At 30.0% G+C, this 25,902-nt stretch overlaps 2 protein-coding genes across 2 annotated transcripts; both read right to left on the reverse strand.

The window, feature by feature from the left end:
* Positions 1–14,350: 14,350 nt before the first annotated feature.
* On the reverse strand, positions 14,351–14,958 carry LOC124943496 (mitogen-activated protein kinase kinase kinase 20-like). Its single transcript, XM_047483997.1, has 2 exons — positions 14,901–14,958; positions 14,351–14,721 (listed from the first exon to the last, which is right to left on the reverse strand). The coding sequence occupies exons 1-2, from the start codon at positions 14,956–14,958 to the stop codon at positions 14,351–14,353; spliced, it is 429 nt and encodes a 142-aa protein (XP_047339953.1).
* A 4,676-nt stretch (positions 14,959–19,634) lies between these two features.
* On the reverse strand, positions 19,635–20,444 carry LOC124943507 (mitogen-activated protein kinase kinase kinase 20-like). The gene has a single exon (XM_047484009.1). The coding sequence runs from the start codon at positions 20,442–20,444 to the stop codon at positions 19,635–19,637; it is 810 nt and encodes a 269-aa protein (XP_047339965.1).
* Positions 20,445–25,902: the final 5,458 nt, after the last annotated feature.

Genomic DNA, 25,902 nt, shown 5'->3' on the forward strand with positions numbered 1-25,902 from the left:
CTGGGTCCGCCACTGATCTGAATACTTTCAAAATTAAGCCTCATTATAATATATATATATAGATTATCTCTATATAATTCTAACATGTAATGATATGTTTTAATGTAAACTTATTTTAATAGATAAATGATATTTTTATTTATTTTATTTATTTATTTTTGTAAGAGTGTGTAGTTATTTAAATAAGAGAAATAATTTGTTTAATAAATAATGTGGCAAAAAAATAAAATAATTTTTCTCTCTTCTTTTACTTCTTCCACTTTTTTATTTTTTCGATAAATGAATTACTTCTCTTCAAATAACAATAAATATATATATATATATATATAAAAGTTAAAATGGTTAAAATTATATTATTATTTTAAAATATTTTATTAAAATGATCTTAATTCAATTTTTTTTATATAACTTTCAAATTTGTATTTAAAACATTTATTTATAAATTTAAATAGATAAATAAATTACTTTTAAGTTAATAACCAATTATTTGAAAATTTATAATATAAAAATATTTTAGTAATAATGCGTTATTGCTACAACTTAATTTTTGAGCATTTGAATTTAATTATCATATGAGAGAGTCTAATAAAAAAAACCTAATTTGATATAATTTTGAAAAATTTTGGTTTTTATCTATACATATTACCTATATACTTTTATATTTAAAAAATAATAAAATATTTAAATAAGAATAATTTGATATTTTATTCAATAAATTAATTGATTTAAGATCCGATAAAAGTCGAACCACGTGATAAGACCAAACTGCAAACTAGCAAATTCTTATATAATAGGCATAAATCAAGCCACAAATACTAACTCTACAAAATAATTCAATTTTTCGAGTTAGTTCTGTAACTTCTAGTCCTGCCACTATTTGTTGCTGGTTTGGTTTGATTTAGACTCACCATATAATTTTACACGCTAAAGAAATAATTTCAAATAACCAAACAAGGCCGCACGATCTTTTTTTTTTCTCTCATATAAAATAACAAATTACCAGTCAAATGTTTTAGACCGGGATTTTGGTCTTACTACTGTTCGAATAAAAAAAAAAAGAAAGTTAAAACAAAAGTTTAGGCACAATTACAGCGTTTACAAGAATTTAAACATTATCCAATATTATATCTTTCAAATATCATCGACCTAATGTACAATTTATATAATATTTATTTTTGACTTTCAAAATTAATTATATTATTTTTTTATCATCAAAAACGAGATCTAACGTTACTAATTTGCTATCTCATTTCAAATATTTTGCACCGAATATCTCATTATTACTCACATTTCTCAATTTGATCCGTAAATCATTCATTTCATTCACCTATCTATGATGATTCATTTTCAAAATAACACGGATTGTTAGGTCGAGAGTTGTGGTTAATTTGGATATATATGTTAGAGTAAATGAATATTTGGCTCGAATTATGGGTTGACCTACCCATAAGATTAAAACGGTTAAAAATAAAATTAAAAATGTTATAGATATGTTTAAAACTTGCAATATATAAAATAAGTACAATATTTTAACTAACTATACTAATAAAATTTTATATTTAAATTTCAACACCAAAATTTGACGAACTCGGGAAGTTATAACAATATAAATTTAACTTTTTAACTTTTATATATATATATATATATATATATTTAATGATGTTTAATTTTCAAAGTGTTCGGATGGTCGAGTCGAGAGCTATGATTAATTTAGATATATTTGTGAGAGTATATTAAAAATGCTATCACATTTTAACCGTAATTTTTTTCTCAGTTTTTATATCATTATTTGCACGGACTACATGCTATTTAATTAATATTATAATTTATTCTCCCATCAAACTTATTATTAATTTTTTTTAATCTCACTTCAAACATTTTATATTTCAATCATTACCATATCTTCTTATCATTACCAATTTTTTACTCTCACATATTTATCTTGACTTCACTTCTAACACTTTGCACTCAATTAATTAATCATTAAATATTTTGTATATTTATTTTGTACTATAAATACTTTAATAATTAAATTATTTAAGATTGTTAATTTATTTTTATAATTTTATATATTAATAAATAATTGATATAACTAACCCTTCAAAATAAACTAAAAAAATCACATTAAAGAAACTTCATCCTTTACCATTTAAAAAAAAAACTTATAAGAAATTATTAAAAGAAATGTCAAGGTTCATTGTTATATGTTAATAAAATCATTTGGTTGAATTTATAATATGAATGTTAAATAACTTTGTTATATATATAATAGAAGATTTCAAGATCAAATATATATATATATATATATATATATATATATATATATATATATATATATATATATATATATATATATATCATTTTTAATTTAATATTATTTTAATTAATCATTCAAAATTTCAAGGGCGGATCAACTTGCGAACCAACAACCCGACACATTGACTCTCACAAAATAGAGTAAAAGAACAGGGTAATTGTAGAAACTCTAAGAGATGATCATAGATAAACTGCAATCGAGGGTAAATTCCAGTGGTGTTTGAAAATACACAATAAACCTTAGACTAGCAACACTTAATGGTTGACTTACGATGTAAGACTATATTGTGCCGCTAGTGCCGATCGTGTTGTGCAGCATGTACCTATCGTGTAGCCAGGGGCGGAGCCACGCTTGGGCTAGGGTGGGCTCCAACCCCACCTAAATTAAAAAAATGCTTGGGTTGTAGCCGAAGTTAAAGTTTTAAATATATGTATATTAAGTTTAAACATTTAACAATTTGTGCCGATGGCTTTGGATTTAGTCTGAGTAAGGGAAGGTCAGGTGATTGCCCTCCCACTTAATTTTATCAAAATTATTATAATGTTAGTTATTATTTATTTTTCAAACAATTTACATTAATATTTTATAATCATCTTCTCCATTTTTTTACATTCTTACCAAATATGCGAAAATCCACTAAATTAGATTTTTATATTTTCTTTATTTATATATTTAGGTTTCACTTATTTAAAATCTAATTAATTTCATTTTTCACGTTTTCTTAACTTTATTTTTCTTTAACATGTATAATTTTGTTTTTTAAATCGAGTATTTTAATCACTCTTAAAATTTCGTTTATTTATTTTATTTTAGAAAGGGTTGGCCGAAGATCTATTTATTTTATTTTGGTAAGGGTATTTGTAGAAAAATTCAATTAATATGTTCACATATTAATACACGTAATAGTATAATACCAAAAATCTTACAGTGTAGTGAAAAACCTAGATTCACCCTTTGGTTAGGGTGGGTTCCGCCCCACCTAAATTAAAAAAATGGGGCAAATTAAGTGAATAAACCGGGCAAATAAGTCAGCCTCATGTAATTTTTCATCCTGGCTCTGCCCCTGCCTGTAGCCCATGCCGATCGTGCTGTGTCGCCTGTGCCGATCGCGCTTCCTTTAATCAATGGTGATTTTGACGCCGATTTGATGACTTACGGCGCAAGAAAAAATCATGTCGTTTGTGTCGATCGTGTAATGTCGCTTATGCCTAAACGACCGATGAGTTTATACACTCAGACCTGTAATCTCAGCAAAAGACCTAGAATTCTTAACATCCAAACTGAGGGTCTAGGAATCCGGTCCTAAGGTCTGTTTGGTTTCACTTTTCAAAACCAAAAATTGTTTTTGTAATTTTGGGACCCCAAACCATTTTTTAAATATCCCGAAAAATTAGAAAATGATTTCAAAATATTTTTGGGATATTTCCACAAAAATATATTGTGACTAAGGCATGTTTGGTATTTATTTATAAACCCTAACATCCTTAAAAATAACTGATGTTCTTCATGTATTTCTCTCCCTAGTCAACGTAATCAACAATATGTACCAATATTTAAATATTGTTGTTTCAATATTTTAAAAAATGCTAAAACCTATAAGACTGGACTGGAAGAATAATCGATAAAATTAAAACGTTATAAAAATCGATTTTCAAAAACTAACTTTATAAATAGAGACCATTCTTTAAACGAGTATGAAGAATAAAGCACGAAAACCTTTTTCGAGTATCACCAAACTACGAACCGAAAGAAACTCGTGAAATTTTGGTTTTTTAGGTCGACTTTTACACTGTACCACTTTGGTGAAGTTAATTTACCCCTTTAATAAAATTTAAATTAATAACATGAGAATATAAAATATATTTTAAACTAATAAAAATAAAAATATTTAATGAACTCATTAATAGGAAATAAAATGAGTTCTTGACGGCCTTAGGAAAAGAAGGGAGCATCCGAGAGCCCATGAATTGCAATCCGCCATTGTCGCCGGAGAGCTCCAAGCTTCTTCAACAGAGCCTTAATTTCAATTCGATTCGATTCAATCGTAATTCTCCTAGAATCAATTGAGAGTTGTATGACTCGTCAATTCAACTTTCATACAATTTCAAGTTTCAACTAATTAAGTCAGACTCTGTGTGTGAATTTGATTATAACCAAGAACTTTTTGATTGACGTCACTTTTGAATTCTACAAACAATGGCTGATCATGTTATTATATAATTTGATAGTAATCTACTTGATCCAATAACTCAATGTTGAATGAATGTTAATTGATTGGGATTCTGATTCATGTGAGATATTCTAATTGTTCTGATAATTACTTTTTATCATGATCATGATCATGAATTATTGACGATGTTTCGGTTGAATCAACTGATGATGGAACGTATAATGGACGACTTCTAGAAATACATTTATTTAGATATGAATCGTGTAATAAGATCTAATCTGACTTCTAGACATACATTTAACTACCAACACCAAGAACTCTCCCCCTTTCCCACCATTGATAGCTACCATTCAATTTTGCCATTGTCAATTGATATTTTGTATTAGAAAATATTCCTAATTTTTAGTAAGATTGGCCACCTAGTCTCTCCTTTTTTAACAAAATAGAATTAAGACCTAGTCTCTTCTTTTTTAACAAAATAGAATTCAGACATGTAATTAAGAATTATAATTTGATTTCTTGGGGAATGAAATTTATAGAATATATGACCGTGTGATCTTGTAATTTTGAATAGATATATAATTCATCACAATAATTTAAACTAATAAACAAATAATTAAAAAGCTAATTAGTGGATAATAACATACCCTCTTAACTAAAAAGAATATAAACAAATTAAAAATCTAATTAATATAAAATAACATGCCTAATTAATTGGAAGAAAATTAATTTAATAACCTCTTAACGAACTAAAAAAAGAATAAAAATTAATTTTTAAACTAATAAAAAATTATTTAAAAGTTAATTATTAAAAAATAACAGGGTAATTAATAAGAATAAAATTTAAATTTAAAACATCTTAACTAACTAACTAACATAAAAATCTAAAATAGATTTTAAACTAATTAATAAAGAATAAATTTAAAACATTGTACATTTTAACAATGTTTAAAATAAGGAGAATTGCGTCAGAATCACGATTGTCGGCACGTCTAATATAATTGGCACGATGAGTACGGTCGGCACGTTTGGCACAGTCAGAACGGTCGCGCGAAATTCGGTTGTTTGATTTGGTCGTAGGTTACGATAAACGTGACAGGAGTCACGATCGTCGGCACATTCAGCACGATCAACATAATCGGCACGTCTGACACGTTTGTCTGGAATATGTTTACTTGTGTCGCGAATCTTGGGTCGGGAAATCAGAAATACGGTCACTAGGGTTGTTTGAGAACATGTCGCTTGGGTCGTGATTGCTCTTGGTCATCGATTGTTTTCGGTTCTTATGTCGTTGAGTTGTGCAATATGGTCACTAGTTCTCTAGTCTACGGTCATTCCTGGTCGTAGATTTTTCTCAGTTAAATTGAGTTTGATTGAATTGTTTGCATTCTTACTTTCTTGTATTATCCAATTTTTCCGTTAAGATGGGGAGAAAAAATAGGAATAAGGCAAAAGTAATGCATGACTTTTTGGAAATAGATTCAAGCAAGAAAACGATAGTTCTTAGGTCGTTGAGTTGTGAAATATGGTCACTAGTTCGCTAGTCTACGGTCATTCCTGGTCGTAGATTTTTCTCGGTTAAATTGGGTTTGATTGAATTGTTTGCATTCTTACTTTCTTGTATTATCCAATTTTTCCGTTAAGATGGGGAGAAAAAATAGGAATAAGGCAAAAGTAATGCATGACTTTTTGGAAATAGATTCAAGCAAGAAAACGATAGTTCTTAGGTCGTTGAGTTGTGAAATATGGTCACTAGTTCGCTAGTCTACGGTCATTCCTGGTCGTAGATTTTTCTCGGTTAAATTGGGTTTGATTGAATTGTTTGCATTCTTACTTTCCTGTATTATCCAACTCTTCTGCTAAGATGGGGATAAAAAATAAGAATAAGGCAAAAGTAGTGCATGATTTCGTGGAAATCGATTCAAGCAAGAAAATGATAGTTGAAACAGAACAGAAATAGAGCTCTGAGAAACCGGAAATGCAAAAACAGAGCTCTCAGAAGATTGAGGAAAAATTGCAGAATGAAACGAAAAGTTTGAAACCTGAAATAAAAAAATGATGAAATATGGAAGGTTGAATATAACAAAAAGGCAAATCTCTACGGACTCAAGAATCAAATTACGAAATTGCTGTTCCAAGAAAATGAATGAGAGATTGTGCTTAGTAAGAAAAAAATAATAAATTATTGTCCAACTCAATATGCACTATCTTCAGGATTGGAACTTACTAAAATAGGAGGAATATAAGAGGATAGTTAGCCGGTCTGTGAAAACAATGAGGGTGCTTATGAAGTGCCCAAAAACTAAGATTACACTATCAGAAGTAATTTCAACTAGAAAGTTAATGATGTTTGGAAGAAAAATGCATGACAAAAAGATGAAGATGGGGAGAAATATAAAGGCAAAACTTACTTGAGACATTTTAAACCAAGAGTTAATATTCTTAAATCCCTTTTGAGTTTAAGTTAACTGCTGAAGTGGAGGAAAAAATGCATTAAGAATGGGAAAATGTAGTCATTGGGAACTACATAGGTATGAATCGTGTATATTTCCTAGTCACTAAGGATGTTTTGCTAAAGCATTGAGAGAATATAAGACTGAAAAATGTATCAGCAAATATCTATGATCTCTATTTCTTAAAATTCAAGTAGGAACAAATCTGGAAATATTCTGAAGCTAGGAGACACATATGTTGGGTCAAACTGTATGAAGCTGGAAAAATGGTCCGAAGGTATGAACCTACTCAACAAACCGAAGGAAACAACCTAAATTTGGTTCAAACTAAGGAACATTACAGCTCATATGTATAATGCACAAGCACTTAACCATTTCATTAGTCTCTTGGGAAAACTATTATATATGGACCCAATAATGGAGGTAAACAAACACATCACATATGTTAGGATAAGCATTGAAGTGCATTCTAGAAGCACTTTACCAGCAAAGATGACAATAGTTGACAAAAGTGATAGAATGTTTATCATTATCCTAATCATGAATATAGACTATAATTATAACGCAGCGGAAGCGTACCTGAAGATGATACCATTGTAGATCCGGATTGATCTGTTCTTGAAAGTAACAACTAGGTCTTCCAGGACTAAGTATTATCCGTTCTCCTATGATATTGACGGGGGAAATCAAAGGACAAGAAAACGGAGGAGAGTTGAGAGAGAGAATGTGTGAGAGTTATTTTTTGAATCTCCCTCTCCTGTTTCATAAATAATACTTGTCTCAGGGACCTAACCCTAAAAAGCCCATATATTGTTAAATCCCACAATATAAGAAGGCCCACCATATTATTAATACTTGTTTTGTCACGTCACCAAATAAACAAATACTAAACAGGTATCTACAATTATTCATTTCATAATCATTAAGCACATGACTTTAATCTAATAATATGTTCTACATATATATTTAAATCCAAAATCTAACAATCTCCCACTGGAATTAATATGTATCCGAATGAACACATTATTCTTCAAGAGCTCAATTTATCAGTCAATAAAAATAAAGGGCTTATAACAATCTGGTCCATCAATCATAGCAATATAGGACTAAAGAAGCATTCGTCATATTTATGGCTAAACTAACAATAATCACTGATACTACTGCAATCAAACGACATAGATCAATTATGAAACATGTAGAGAGAAAATCACATTAATGTGACCTGAATATGTCAATTTTCTCTGGTCCAAACTTAATGAGATCGTTATCTTTGAATATAATGTACAAAAGTGTCAAAAAATAAACTTTATTTCTAATCCGAAAAGTGCTTTAGAAAACATCGCGCAATTGACAAAAAATTAATTATAGCATACTCTCCCACTATAATGAAGCTTCCTTAAATTGTAACACACCCATACATGCAGTATGCCCGTAAAATACCATAGGTGTTGCACCTTTAGTTAGGGGGTCTGCTAACATAGATTTTGTTCCTAAATGCTCAATGTAAATCTGACCACTTTGTACCATTTTTTTCACACGTAGGAACTTAATGTCAATATGCTTTGACTTCGACGAGCTACTATTGTTATTGGAATACAAAACAGCTGAATTATTGTCACAAAAAATCTTAATAGGTCTTTCGACCCCCGGAATAATGCGCAGCCTTGTGACAAAATTCTTTAACCAAATTCCCTGATGTGATGCTTCAAAACATGCCACAAATTCAACCTCCATAGTAGAGATGGTAACAAGTGTCTGTTTGGCACTACGCCAAGAAATGGCTCCTCCAGCCAATGTATAAACGCAGCCAGATGTAGATCTTTTACTATCTGGGCAACCCGCAAAATCGGAGTCAGAATACCCAACGATCTCCAAATGGTCTGACCTCCTATATGTGAGCATATAATCCTTTATTTTCTTTAGGTATCTCATCACCCTTTTAGCTGCTTTCCAGTGATCCATTCCAGGATTATTGAGATATTTTCCTAACACACCAACTATGAACGTAATATCCGGACGCGTACATACGTGTGCATACATAAGACTTCCAACTGCATAAGCATATGGAATCTTTTGCATTTTCTGGATGTCTAAACTTGATTTTGGACATTGATTTAAACTGAATTTGTCTCCTTTGGCAACTGGGGTATTTCTTGGTTTGCAATTCTGCATGCCAAATCGTTCAAGCACTTTATCGATATAGCTCCTGGCGAGACGCTTGTTTTAGTCCATAGATAAATTTTCTTAATTTACAAACCATTTGTTTCAGGTCATCGACCTCAAAAATTTCAGGTTGTACCATATAGATTGTTTCCTCAATGTCACCATTCAAAAACATTGTCTTTACATCCATCTGATGAAGCTCCAAATCAAAATGTGCCACTAGAGCCATGATTGTCCTAAAAGAGTCTTTCGAAGAAACTAGAGAGAAAGTCTCTTTATAGTCAATTCCCTTTTTCTAAGTATAACCTTTAGCTACAAGACGTGCTTTATACCTCTCCACATTACCATTAGCATCCCGTTTGGTTTTAAAAATCCATTTACAACCTACGGGTTTTGCACCTTCTGGCAATAGGACAAGTTCCCAAACTTTATTGTCTTGCATTGATTTATACTCATCACGCATTGCTTCGATCCATTTATCCGAATTAGGACCCTTCATGGCATGACAAAAGTTGATAGGATCATCCTCAGTCATGCCACTATTGTCCTCATTTTCTTGAAGAAATATCACATAATCATTCGGAATGGCATTTCTCCGTTCTCTAGTGGATCTACGTAATAACGTTGGCTCTTGAACAATATGTTCTTGAGTTTCTTGAGTTTGTTCTTCAGCTACAACTTGGTGTTCCCGTTCAATTTGAATGGATTCCTCAATTGTATCTTAAAACTGCATGGGAGTCGGAATGACTAATCCTTCTTGAGGTGTCAGGTCAATCACTTTGGTGATTTCTTGATCCTCTAAAGAAAAGTCTAAAACTGTATTTCTCCCCCCAAACTCAACATTCTCAAAGAACGTGGCAGTACCCGTCTCAAAAATGTTTCTTGATGTGGGATCATAAAACTTATACCCCTTTGACCGTTCCGAGTAACCAATAAAGTGACTACTCACCATACGAGATGCTAGCTTTGGTTCATTTGGCATATAACGCCTTGCCTCAGATGGACATCCCCACACCCTAAAATGACGTAAGCTGGGTTTACGCCCAGTCCAGAGTTCATAAGGTGTTTTGATTATCGCCTTAGTCGGTACTCGATTAAGAATGTAGACTACAGTTTTCAATGCTTCCCCCCAAAAGATTTTGGCAAAGTAGTTTGACATATCATACTTCGAATCATATCTTTTAATGTGCGATTACGTCTCTCTGCAACACAATTCATGCTAGGAGAACCCGACATGGTGTATTAAGGGACTATTCCACACTCTTTAAGGAAGTCAGCAAAAGAGCCTATGTTGTTCACCCGATCTATCATTTCTACCGTAATATTCACCTCCACGGTCAGATCTGATGATTTTAATGCGTTTGTTGAGTTGATTTTCAACTTCAAGCTTAAATGCTTTGAACATGTCCACTGCCTAAGATTTTTCCCTTATGAGGTAAAGATAGCCATATCGAGAATAATCATCTGTGAATGATACAAAGTATTGTTGACCATTCCACGAAGGTGTGGAAAATGGACCACAAATGTCTGTATGTATCAACTCTAAAACTTCTGTAGCTCGATAAGCACCTGTCCTCTTCACTTTGGTATGTTTACCTTTAATGCAGTTAATACAAACCTCAATATCCGAAAAAACTATGGAATCAAGGATTCCATCCTTAATGAGTCTTTCAACTCGATTTTTCGAAATATGACCTAAACGTTTGTGCCATAATAAACTTGAATTATTTAATTTTTGTTTAGTACCTCTCGTTTGCACATTTATGGTTTCATGATATGAAGTTAAAGTGTCAAGCATGTTTAAATTGTCATTCAACATAAAAGTACCAAAACCAACCAAATTTGAATTCAAAGACAATGTAACTTCATTGTTTCCAAACGAACAATAATAACCAAATTTGTCCAAATAAGAAACAGAAACCAAATTACGTTTAAATGACGGTATAATAAAAGTGTCTTTTAGTTCAAGAAAATGCCCAGTACTTAGCAACAATTTAAAATTGCCAGTTGCTTCCACTTCAACCGATTCCCCATTTCCAAAGTAAATGCGTCTTTCAGCATCAATTGGGCTTCGGTGGCTTAGGAAACCCTGCATTGAAACACTGATGTTAGTAGTTGAACTAGAGTCTAACCACCAAGTGTTTCGAGGCACTGAAGTTAGATTAACTTCAGAACAAACCAAAGTTAGAACAATACCTTTCTTCACACACCAATATTGATAGCTGGCACAAGCCTCCTTTTCATGTCTAGTCTTCTTACAAAAGAAGCAAGGTTTCTCCATAGGACGAGCCTAAAGAGCTGGGACTGGAGCCTTAGCAGTCTCAATCTTCACGGCCTTAAACTTTCTTTTATTGCCGCCGACATATTTCGAGGTTCCAATCATATGTACATCCTCAGTCATTTTGTGCTTCATTCTTTCTACCTCTTCAACACAGTGAGAAATGAGTTCATTAAGAGTCCATTTCTCCTTTTGACAGTTATAACTAACTTTGAATTGATCGTATTGAGCAGGAAGTGAGAGAAGGACCAATAGGACTAACATGTCCTCTGAAATGTCTAACTTGAGTGCTCTCAGTTTTGAAGCGACATTGGACATATTAAGGATATACTCCCTTATGCTCCCCTTCCCGAGATACCTCATGTAATGAGTAACTTAAGAAAAATACTCATTTCCGCCTTATCGCTTTTAGTAAAGCATTTTTCTATCTCGATGAAAAATTCTTCAACCTTAGTGATATCATCAGATATCGTACCCCGAAATGCTTTTCTTTATGATCATCAGACTTAAACAATTAGACCTTTCTCACTTCTCAAAAATCTGTCTTTGATCAGTAGTGCTTACATCCGTAAGAGGAGCGGGTTGGTCTATCCTTAATGCTAAGTCCAGATCCATACAGCCCAAATGAATCAAAATGAATTCTTTCTAGTTTTAAAGTTGTCCCCCGATAAAATGTGGACTGGATAGTTAGCAAATATCAAAGAACCAGATCCTGAAGTTAACAAAAAATATAAACACTCACATATTACAAATATTTAAATAATAAACAAATTATGGTTAATCCCATCGCAAGATACCAAACACAGCATTAAAACCAAATCTTTGGGTAATAATTTTAATTGTAAGCGGTACCCTTGTTACAATAATAAAATCTTGACCATAAATTCTGTAAAACTAATAAATTTATCTTTAGATAAAAGTATAATCCACATGAAAACTTTATAACTGTCACAGATTTATTACCACGAGTATGTTTATATTTCTGCCAAGTATTGATCAACCTTTGGGTTAATCAATAAACGAATGAAATAAAAAAAATATACAACCATCCTTAAGGATTTAAATAAAACAATTACGAAATAAAGGTCACTGACATCTTCTGAAAATGAAATTATTTTATTTAAATGGAATAAATATTAGATTATTAATATTATTATCTAATTTAATAAAACAGATTCTAATAATTCATTTCTTAGCCGTTAATATTATTTAATATAGCCCGTTAATATTATTTAATATAATATAAATTCTTTATTAACGATGATAAAAAAATAAATATTTTATTATCAATTTTTTATTTATTTAATAATAATAAAAAATTATTATATTATCAATTCCTTATTTATTTAATGATAATAAAAAATTATTATATTATCAATTTCTTATTTATTTAATAATAATAAAAAATATTATATTATCAATTCCTTATTTATTTTATTTTCTTAATAGAGAATATTATTTCCTTTATTTATCTTGTAGTTTAATAGTAATATAATAAAAATAAATTAATATATTTTATTTATTATTAATTAAAAAATAAATAAATAAACCAATCCAGATTCAAAATTATCGATTCATAAATAGGATAGCTCTCATACCAACCAACTGATTGAATGTTTATCATTATCCTAATCATGAATATAGACTATAATTATAACGCAGCAGAAGCGTACCTGAAGATGATCTCATTGTAGATCCGGATTGATCTGTTATTGAAAAGAACGGCTAGGTCTTCGAAGACTAAGTATTATCCGTTCTCCGATATTGACAGGGGAAATCAAAGGACAAGAAAACAGAGGAGAGTTGAGAGAGAGAAGGCGTGAGAGTTCTTCTTTGAATCTCCCTCTCTTGTTTCTTAAATAATACTTGTCTCAAGGACCTAACCCTAGTTGAAACCCATATATTGTTAAAGCCTACAATATAAGATGACCCACCATATTATTAATACTTGTTTGTCACGTCACCAAATAAACAAATACTAAACGGGCATCTACAATTATTCATTTCATAATCATTAAGCCCATGACTTTAATCTAATAATATGTTCTACATATATATTTAAATCTAAAATCCAACAAAAAAAAAGGCAAACTCAAAGACATGAATATTACGTATGAATGGAGGTCAAACAGATGTGCGTTTTGAAATACTTTTGAACATCCCAATAATAAATGTGCAAAATCAATTGAAGAACAGAAGGAAAACTAAAAGGTCAGGAGCAAAATGAGAAAGCTGAAATTGAAGAATCAGACAATTAGAATGAGGAAGCTAAAGATGGAGATGCATATGATGGAAATGATGAAGAATTGAAGAAATGAAAGATGATGAATTAAAGAAATACAAAGAAGAAGAAGAATAAAAGGATGAAAAAGAAGAAGAATTAGAAGAAGGAAAAGGGGAAGAATTAAAGGAAAAAAGTGGAGGATAGTGAAGAGGAAACTATGAAAATAGACCGAAATAAGTTGAATAATTCAATAACTCAATGTTGAATGAATATTAAGTGATTGAGATTCTAATTGTTCTGAGTTATTGATGATGTTTCGGTTGAATTAACTGATGATGGAACCTGATGATGGAACGTAGAATGGAAATTCTTCGAGGACTTCTAGACATACATTTATTTAGATATGAATCTTGTAATAAGATCTAATCTGAATTCTGTTTAGATTAAAAGTTATATCCTAAAAGAATTATATTATATATTAGACAATCATTATAGATTTACAATAAGAGTAATTTTTCAATAAATTGGTTAAAATTCAAATTATGAGTTGAGTTCATTCGTCTTTCTCAATACGAACGGATGTCTGAGTAGTGATTCAACGTTCCATCTACTCCTAAAATCCATCACAAGACACCTTTGTAAGAAATCTCCAGCCTCAAAAGACAACCTGTCAGAAATTGCTGGTACGACATCGTGTTTTGTCACAAAATTCTTTATATCTTTACTAATCTCCCCGTACTTTCTTCTATCCGATCAGCATCTTTAATACAGTACAACCCAATGCCCAAATATCACACCACCAGTTATATACTCCGTTTTTTATCACTTCCGACGCCATATATTTTTGCGTACCTCGCCTTCTGTGAGTTCCGTGAACAACTCCTACTCTCATGGCCAATCCAAAATCTGCAATCTTTGGAACTCCATCGCCCGTAATTAATATATTCTCAGGCTTAATATCGCAATGAACCAAACCCAAATTATGAATATCTTTCAAACCTAACAGAATTCCTTTAACATACTCGCTTAACTCCATCTCCGATAATCCTCCACATGTTTTCTTTACTTTTGAAAATAAGTCACCTTCGGAGGCGTACTCCAAAAATATGTTGTAATCTGAACAACCATAATAACCAATGATGTTTGGATGATCATCTTTGAATATCGACAAAAACTTTTTCTCACGATTGAGAGAATCCTTACTAAAGAATGATTAACGACCATAAGTGGCGGAAGAATAAGAGAGATAGGATCGTCGGGTAACGGTCAAGCTTCATAGACAACTCCATAACTACCGATACCAAGAACTTTCCCCCTTTTCCACCATTGATTGCTACCATTCAACTTCGCCATTATAAATTGATATTTTGTATAAGTTTGTTTAGAAAGAAAATAACATAGAATGAAATTATTATTATTATTTTGATCTATTAATATCATATAGGTTTTAGAAAATATTTCTAACTTTCAGTAAGATTGGCCATCAAGTCTCTCATTTCCTAACAAAATAGAATTCCTTTATTTTTTTACAAAAATTTTAGAATACTTTTATTTTCAATTTTTTTTATTATTATTGATTAAATGAAAATTTTACATTGATTTAACCATTAGTATTCTTATATTTTTATGAGGAGTGATAGAGTAAGGGAATTTAGTGAGGGAATTTGGTGAGGGAATGACTTGGCATCAAATTCGTAAAATGTAAAAGTGGGAGGAAAGAGAGAAAAAAGAGAAATTATTTGATTTTTTCAGCGAATAAATTATGCGAAGTAATTCTCTCACCAAATTCCCTTATCAAATTCCCTCACTTAATCATTTCTCTATTTTTATATTGTATATGAATATATTAGTTGAGATTTTTTATTAATATTGAAATTTGTATATAATAAATCACATAATCCTATTTCAGATTCTAATATGGATAGGTTTTTCTTAATTAAAATTTAAATCACATATTCTAATTTGTTTATATATATTAATATCGAATAATAAAAAATATATAAATTCTTTTTAATTTATTTTCAAAATATTCATTAGCGTAAACATTCATAATATGGGTGATTAAACACTAACAAAGAAAAAAAATATTAAACTAATAAACAAATAATTTAAAAGAATTATAATTTGATTTCTTGGGAATGAAATTCAAAGAATCTATAATTTTGAATAGATATATAATTCATAACAATAATTTAAACTAATAAACAAATAATTTAAAAACATACCCTCTTCACTAACTAATAAAAGAATATAAACAAATTAAAAACCTAATTAATACAAAATACCATGCCTAATTAATAGGAAGAAAATAAAATTAATTTAATAACCTCTTAACTCTTAACGAACTAATACAAATTAATTTTTAAACTAATAAAAAATTATTTTAAAAGCAAATTATTAAAAAATAACAGCTAATTAATAGGAATAAAAATAAAATTTAAATTTAATAACATCTTAACTAACTAACAGAAAAATCTAAAATATATTTTAAACTAATAAAAAAAATGTAATTAATAAAATAAAATGCCTAATTAATAAAGAATAAATTTAAATTTAATTTAAAATATAGTACATATTAACAATGTTTAAAACAAACTAGGGGAGATTTGCGTCGGAATCACGATCTTCGGCACGTCTAGCACAATCGGCACGATGAGTACGGTCAATACGTTTGGAACGTTCGACACAGTTAGAACGCTTGCGCGAAATTCGATTGTTTAATTTGGTCTTAGGTTACGATAAACGTGATTGGAGTCACATTCGTTGGCACATTCGGCACGATCGACATAATCGACACGTCTGACACGTTCGTCTGGAATATGTTCACTTGTGTCGCGAATCTTGGGTCGGGAAAAAAGAAATACGATCGCTAGAGTTGTTTGAGAACATGTCGCTTGGGTCGTGTTTGTTCTTGGTCATCAATTGCTTTCAGTTCTTAGGTCGTTGGGTTGTGAAATATGGTCACAAGTTTTCTAGTCTACGGTCATTCCTGGTCGAAGATTTTTCTCGGTTGTAAGTAAATTGGGTTTGGTTGAGTTGTTTGCATTCTTAATTTCTTGCATTATCTCGTTCTTCTGCTAAAATGGGGAGAAAGAATAGGAATAAGGAAAAAGAAGTGCATGACTTCGTGGAAATCTATTGAAGCAAGAAAACAAAAATCAAACCATTCATAATCCATTCTTAATTATGAGTTTGTGTTTGATTATATAAAGATGTATAGGGTTTGTGTTTGATTATACTTAGAATGAGTGATTATGTTTTATATTTGTATGTGTAGGGGTTTTGTTTGATTTATAAGTATAAGATTGTGTTTAAGTTTTAAAGATAAAATATAATAATTCTTCAATCTAGTAAAATGATAAATTTTAAAAGATTCTAATACCGAAAGATTTAGGGTATATCTTTCGGTATTCAAGGGTAAAGCCAAAAGATTTGTGTAAATCTTTCGTTTTGTCCACTTCCTAGTAGTTTTTTTGTTAATGAAAGACAAAGCCGAAAGATTTAAGTATATCTTTCGGTTTTAACTCCTATTACTGAAACATTAAGTGTATATCTTTCGGTTTTGGTCACTCATCCCTAATTTCTTCACCCTTTTCCAATTGGTTTTTTGGTTTCTAAATACATGAATATAGTTTAATTATCCAAACATATCAATCGTGAGCCATTATTCCAAATATAAGGGTTGTGATTGAAGTTACAAGTATATGTTTGTGTTTGATTATATAAAGATGTATAGGATTTGTGTTTGATTATACTTAGAATGAGTGATTACGTTTTATATTTGTATGTGTAGGGGTTTTGTTTGATTTATAAGTATAAGATTGTGTTTAGGTTTTAAAGATAAAATATAATAATTCTTCAATCTAGTAAAATGATAAATTTTAAAAGATTCTAATACCGAAAGATTTAGGGTATATCTTTCGGTATTCAAGGGTAAAGCCAAAAGATTTGTGTAAATCTTTCGGTTTTGTCCACTTCCTAGTAGTTTTTTTGTTAATGAAAGACAAAGCCGAAAGATTTAAGTATATCTTTCGGTTTTAACTCCTAATACCGAAACATTAAGTGTATATCTTTCGGTTTTGGTCACTCGTCCCTAATTTCTTCACCCTTTTCCAATTGGTTTTTTGGTTTCTAAATACATGAATATTGTTTAATTGTCCAAACATATCAATCGTGAGCCATTATTCCAAATATAAGGGTTGTGATTGAAGTTACAAGTATAGGTTTGTGTTTGATTATATAAAGATGTATAAGGTTTGTGATTGATTATACTTAGAATGAGTGATTATGTTTTATATTTGTATGTGTAGGGTTTTGTTTGATCTATAAGTATAAGATTGTGTTTAGGTTTTAAAGATAAAACATAATAATGCTTCAATCTGGTAAAATTTTCACTAATTAATATTTATTGTTTATATTCATTTTGACCATATATTATTAATTTACTATAACATGTTCTTCCTCCACGCGGAGACGAGGTCGTAACAAAACTATCGAGCTTTCGAGAAGGTCTAAGGGATCGAGGGTTCCACTTAGATTCGTAGATATACATGGGAGGCCAGATGGTGATGTTAGGCGTATGTGGTATAGACATGTGGGGTCGATGGTGCGGGACCCCGTACTCATCTCGCATCACCAACTAAAGTGGAAGGCCTTGAGTACCGATCAACTAGATTTACTATGGCGTGCCATGATAGTGAGAAATTGAATATGCATTTAATTAACTTTCAATTGATGTTTAACATTAGTTGTTTTTTATTTTTCAGGATCCATTCGAGAACACAAATATCTCTATAGACACGTACAGACAGATCGGGATGGCACATGCCAAACAAATATGGGATATGCGGCGCTCCGATTTGAGTCGGGATTACGTGAGGATTCATAACAGAGATATACATAAACATTCAGTATAAGCTCTACCGACAGTTATGAAATTTGTCAATTTGACAGAGCAATGCCGACAGTCTGACAATTTGTCAATAAAGGAGTATTACCGACAGATATATGACTTTTACCGAGAGATTATACTTTCGGTAAAAGACCTATTTTTACTAGTGAATTACTTCTCAATTTTATTATTTCATTTTAGACTAATTTAATTCAACTTATTTATATCACTCTTGATTGTATGTAATACTTTAATTTTAAATAAAATTATTAATTTTATTTATATTAGCTAAAAAGTTGTATAATAACTAATAATGTTTATTGGCGGGCCTAATCTAATATAAAACAGACATCCAAACTGGCCTTAAGTTGTTTCCCTAACATGATGAAATTTTAACATAACCTGGGAGACACACTTGGCTTAGTGAAGTAATTAGAACTCGAGCTATGCTACCAAACGAAGCAAATTAACATATCAAAATCATAACAACAGAATGAAAGAAAAAGTTTGGAAAGATCCGAGAATAGATGCTACAAAACTCAGTTGGTTACGAGCCAGCTATTGGACGGATGCCATCTGATCATGTTATTATGTAATTTGATAATAATCTACTTGAAGACATCTGATCCAATAACTCAATGTTTGAATGAATGGGATTCTGATTCATGTGATATTCTAATTCTTCTGATAATTACTTTTTATCTTGTTGTTATATCATGACTCCTCATTATAAGTAATGAGTTATTAATTAATAATGTTTCGGTTGAATCAACGTAAAATGGAACGTAAAATGGAAATTTGCTGAATGTTCGGTCGACTTCTACACATACATTTAGATAGGAATCTGAATTCTATTTGGAATACTGCAAGGAGCTTAGGCTAATTGTTGGTTCATCATAAGTGGAAGTTCTATGCATGGCATTCAAATTCAGTCCAAGACTAGTGGCGTGAAAGTATTTAATTATGAAATTAATTTAATGATATAATGTTTTTCTGTCATTCTTGGTCAACACCACCATGCATATAAGAAACTATTTAAAAACAATAAAAGTTAAATCATAAAAGAATTATATTATATATTACAAAATCGTTATAGTTTTACGAGGGTAATTTTTCAATAAATTAATTAAAATTCAAATTATGAGTCGAGTTCTTTCGTCTTTCTCAATACGAACGGATGACTGAGAAGTGATTCAACATCCCATCTATTCCAAAAATCCCTCACAAGACACCTTTGTAAGAAATCTGTTGCCTCAAATGACAGCCCGTCAGGAATTACTGGTACGACGTCGTGTTTTGCCACAAAATTCTTTATATCCTTATTAGTCGGAAATCTTTCCCATACTTTCTTCTGTCCGGTTAGCATCTTTAATACAGTACAACCCAATGCCCAAATATCACATGGCCAGTTATATACTCCGTGTGTTATCACTTCAGGCGCCATATATTCTGGCGTCCCTCGCCTTCCGTCAGTTCCGTTAATAACTCCTGCTTTCATGGCGAATCCAAAATCTGCAATCTTTGGAACTCCATCGCCCGTCAATAATATATTTTCCGGCTTAATATCGCAATGAACCAAACCCAATTGATGAATGTCTTTCAAACCCAACAAAATTCCTTTAACATATTCGCTCACCTCCATCTCCGATAATCCTCCACAGGTTTTCTTTAAGTCGCCGACGGAAGCGTACTCCAAAAATATGTTGAAATCCGAACAACCATAATAACCAATGATGTTTGGACGATCATCTTTAAATATCGACAAAAACTGTTTCTCACGGTCGAGAGAATCCTTACTGATGAATGATTTAACGGCCATAAGTGGCGGAAGAATAAGAGAGATAGGATCATCAGGCAAAGGACGAGCTTCATAGACAACCCCATAACTACCGACACCAAGAACTCTCCCCCTTTCCCACCATTGATCGCTATCATTCAACTTTGCCATTGTCAATTGATATTTTGTATAAGTTTGTGTTGAGAGAAAATAACATAGAATGAAATTACTTATCCTTATGATTTTGGTCTTATTAATATCATACGAATTTTAAATAATATTTATAAATTTTAGGAAGATGAGCAACCAAGTCTCTTTTTCCGGAAAAAAATCCTTTATTTTTTAAATTGTTTTTTTTAATACTTATAATTTCAAATTCTTTTATTATTATTATTATTATTATTATTATTATTATTATTATTTATACATTAGTTTAACCAATAATATTAGTCTATTAGATCTTATATTTAAGAATTATATTTTTATTATTTGACATTTTTTTTCTTAAATATTTAAATTTGTATATAATAAATCACATAATCTTATTTGAGATTAAAATATGTATGAATGGATTTTTATTAAATAAAATTTAAATCACATATTCTAATTTGCATATATTAATATCAAATAATAATAATAATGTAAATTTTTTTTTATTAATGTCAAAATATTAATTAGCATAAACATCCCTAATAAGTGTGATTAAACACTAACAAGAAGAAAGAAAGAGAAAAAAAACATGTAATTAAGAAAGAATATGATTTCTTGTGAAATAAAATTCAAAAAATCTATAAACCGATGATCTTGTAATTTTGAACCGTTATATAATGCATCACTTATAATAATTTATATTAATAAACAAATAATTAAAAAGGCTAATTAATAGGAAATAACAATATACCTAATAATCTAATAATAATAATAGGAATAAAATAGAATTTAAATTTATAACCTCTTAACTAACTAATAAAAGAATAAAAAATTAAAAAGCTAATTAATATAAATTCACATGCCTAATTAATAGGAAGAAAATAAAATTTTAATTTAATAACCTTTTAACTAACTAATTGGAGAATTTAAAATAGATTAAAATGCCTAGATAATTAATAAGAATAAATTTAAATTTAATAACCTTACCAAACTATTAAAAGAATAAATAGATGTTAAATAGTATTTTTAATCAAACTAGAAAGATCCCCGTGTTATGCACACGGATAAAAATATATTGTTATAATGTAACGGGTTTTTTAAAATTAGTGTTCAATTTAAAATATAAAGTGTTATTAGACTTGGTTAAAAAATTATACTTGTTTTTGTTAAATTACTAGTTTGAAACACACTTATAGTATATTTAATTTTATTTTTACCCTTTTTAAGTTTATGGATGGGTCAATCTAGAATCCGACTCAAATATGTATTTGCTCTCACATATATATTTAAATTAATCACAGTTGTTCATCCACAATCTGAATACTTTCAAAATTAGGCCTTATTATAATATATATATATATATTATCTCTATATAATTCTAATATGTAATGATATGTTTTAATGTAAACTTATTTTAATAGATAAATGACATTTTTGTTTATTTTATTCATTTATTTATTTTTGTAAGGGTGTGTAGTTATTTAAATAAGAGAAATAATTTGTTTAAAAAATAACGTGAAAAAAAAATAAAATAATTTTTCTCTCTTCTTTTACTTCTTCCACTTTTTTATTTTTTCGACAAATGAATTCCTTTCTTCAAATAACAATATTATATATATATATATATATATATATATATATATATATATATATATATATATATATATATATATATATATATATATATATAAATTAAAATGGTTAAAATTATATTATTATTTTAAAATATTTTATTAAAATGATCTTAATTCAAATTTTTTTTATATAACTTTCAAATTTGTATTTAAAACATTTATTTATAAATTTAAATAGATAAATAAATTACTTTTAAGTTAATAACCAATTATTTGAAAATTTATAATATAAAATAATATATTTATTAAATATTTTAGTAATAAGCTACAACTTAATTTTTGAGCATTTAAATTTAATTATCATATGAGAGAGTAATAAAAAAACCTAATTTGATATAATTTTGAAAAATTTTGGTTTTTATCTATACATATTACCTAAATACTTTTATATTTAAAAAATAATAAAATATTTAAATAAGAATAATTTGAGATTTTATTTAATAAATTAATTGATTTAAGATCCGATAAAATTCGAATCCCGCAGTATCTGTCATAGTAAGATCAAATTCGAATAACCCATTTGAGACAAGCCCACAGCGTCTGTCATAGTCGAACCACGTGATAAGACCAAACTGCAAACTAGCAAATTCTTATACAATAGGCATAAATCAACCCACAAATGCTAACTCTACAAAATAATTCAATTTTTCGAGTTAGTTCTGTAACTTCTAGTCCTGCCACTATTTGTTGCTGGTTTGGTTTGGTTTGTTTTAGACTCACCATATAATTTTACACGCTACAGAAATAATTTCAAATAACCAAACAAGGCCGTACGATCTTTTTTTTCTCTCATATAAAATAACAAATTACCAGTCAAATGTTTTAGACCGGGATTTTGGTCTTCCTACTGTTCGAATCAAAAAAAAAAAAAAAGTTAAAACAAAAGTTTATCACAATTACAGCGTTTACAAGAATTTAAACATTATCCAATATTATATCTTTAAAATATCATCGACCTAATGTACAATTTATATAATTTATTTTTGACTTTCAAAATTAATTATATTATTTTTTTATCATCAAAAACAAGATCTGACGTTACTAATTTGCTATCTCATTTCAAATATTTTGCACCGAATATCTCATTATTACTCACATTTCTCAATTTGATCCGTTAATCATTCATTTCATTCACCTGATGATTAATTTTCAAAATGTCCGGATTGTTAGGTCGAGAGTTGTGGTTAATTTGGATATATATGTGAGTGATAAAGTATTAAATAAATAAGAGAAATTATTTATTTATCTCCTATTAATTAAGCTAAATATAATAACCAATTCTATATTTTCTCAATTTAGTTATTTCTCTGTTACTATTATAAATAGATAAACTATTGTAAAGATTATTCATTTAATCAATAATATTATTTCAATCTTTCTCTTCAAGAACTCGATCAAATAGTTCTTGTTTATTTTATCAATTCAAGAAATCTAACTTGGTATCAGAGCGTATAAGGGAAAACTCTCGAAAACGATTTTAATGGAAGAACAATATCACTCCTCAGTTCTACCAATAATATCTGGAAACGTAAAGCTTGATAAATATAATTATATCTATTGGAAATCACAAGTTACTCCAATCATGATAAATTATGATTTTATGGATATAGTAGAAGGAAATCTTGAAACTCCTCCCAAATTTTTCAAGAAATAGATGGTCAAAATAATACAATTCAAATCAAGAATCCAAAGTTTAAACAATGGCGTATCCAAGATCAAAGGGTACTTGCATGGCTCTTTTCAACATTGACCGACGAGATTCGTCAACAAGTCTCAAAATCATCTTCGGCACAAGAACTTTGGAAAACCTTAGAGAAAATCTATGTTTCTCAATCAAAGAGCCGACTATTTGAGTTACGGAGTCAACTCCTAAACGCACACAAAGGTAGTGGTTCTCTTCTTAACTTCATTCAACACATCAAAAACCTATCAGATGCACTTATCGCTGCCGGACAATATGTTTCTGATCAAGATCTGCAACTAACTCTACTCAACGGGCTTGGAGACGAGTTCGAGCCGATGATATGTGCTCTAACTTCCGGACAAGATCTATTGTTTAACGAGATGACAAACATCCTTCTAAATTATGAACAACGACTCATATTCAAGAAAAGAAAATTTCATTATGAAAATATTTCGCGCTCAAACGTTTCGGCGAATGTTGCTTATATTTATAGGCATGGAGGCGCTAAGAACCAAAGACAGAACCGAGACAATAATCGTCCGCAATGTAATTTTTGTCATAAAATTGGTCATCGCTCCGAAAGTTGTTTTTATAATCCATCTTGTCAAATATGTAATGTACAAGGACATAGTGCTCTCGAGTGCCCTCGTTTTAATCCTTCTACAAATCCTACGAAAATGTTAGTTACATCGTCTACTATTGTAGATCCCACTTTGTGTCCAGATTCAGGTACTACCGACCATATTACTTCTGATCTTAATAATCTACATGTACATGCTCCTTATACAGGAACTCAAACTATCAAAGTCGGAAACGACCGAGATACGAAGATAGTGCTTCTTAAGGGATTACTCAAGGACGGACTTTATTGCGTTGAACCTACTGAAAGTTCGTTTTCAACATGTTCTAATAAACAAGCATTTATTGGTATTAGATCTCCGGCTCAAATTTGGTATTCACGACTTGGACATCCTTCTAGCGCTACTACATCTTTAGTTATATCACACTTTAAATTACCAGTTTCAGGTAGTAATACTATTTCTTTTTGTGGATCATTTCAATATGGAAAAGCACATAAACTACCTTTTTTAGCCTCAAAATCTACATCTATGGCTCCTTTAGACCTAATTCATTCAGATGTTTGGGGACCTGCTCCTGAATTTTCATCTAATGGTTGTCGTTATTTCGTACATTTTGTGGATGATTTTAGAAAATTCACGTGGATATATCCGCTAAAGAAAAAGTCGAATGTCTTGAATACGTTTATCAACTTTCTTCGACTTATTGAAAATTTATTTAGTCGTAAAATCAAAATATTGCAAACTGATTGGGGAGGAGAATATAGAAATTTCAAATTATTAACAGATAATCATGGTATTTTACATCGTTTATCTTGCCCACATACTAGTGAGCAAAATGGCATTGCTGAACGAAAAATTCGTCATATTACGGAAACTGGTCTCACTTTATTGACTCATGCATTTATGCCACTACATTATTGGAGTGAAACTTTTGAAACAGTCACATATCTAGTACTGAATCTGAAAACTGTGCTCTTGCATATACAACTGCTGATCTTTGTTGGATTCAATCTCTACTTAGTGAACTTCGAGTTTCACTTTCTTCTTCCCCGGTTCTATGGTATGATAATATTGGTGCCGCATTCTTATCAACACACCCGGTATTTCATGCTCGCACAAAACATATTGAAATCGATTTTCACTTTGTTCGGAAAAAAAAAAGTTGCTCGTAAACAACTACTCATTCAGTATATTCCTACTGAAGATCAAGTGGACGATATCTTCACCAAAGGTCTTTCTGCTCATCGATTTGCTCTTTTACGTAGCAAGCTCACGGTTTGTGCCTCACCTTTTCGCTTGAAGGGGATGATAAAGTATTAAATAAATAAGAGAAATTATTTATTTATCTCATATTAATTAGGCTAAATATAATAATCAATTCCTATATTTTCTCAATTTAGTTATTTCTCTATTACTATTATAAATAGATAAACTATTTAAAGATTATTCATTCAATAAATAATATTATTTCAATAAATAGTTCTTGTTTATTTTATCAATTCAAGAAATCTAACTGTGAGAGTAAATGAATATTTGGCTCGGATTATGGGTTGACCTACCTATAAGTTTAAAACGGTTAA

This window comes from Impatiens glandulifera, chromosome 1, assembly GCF_907164915.1.
Source record: "Impatiens glandulifera chromosome 1, dImpGla2.1, whole genome shotgun sequence".
Lineage (NCBI taxonomy): Eukaryota > Viridiplantae > Streptophyta > Magnoliopsida > Ericales > Balsaminaceae > Impatiens > Impatiens glandulifera.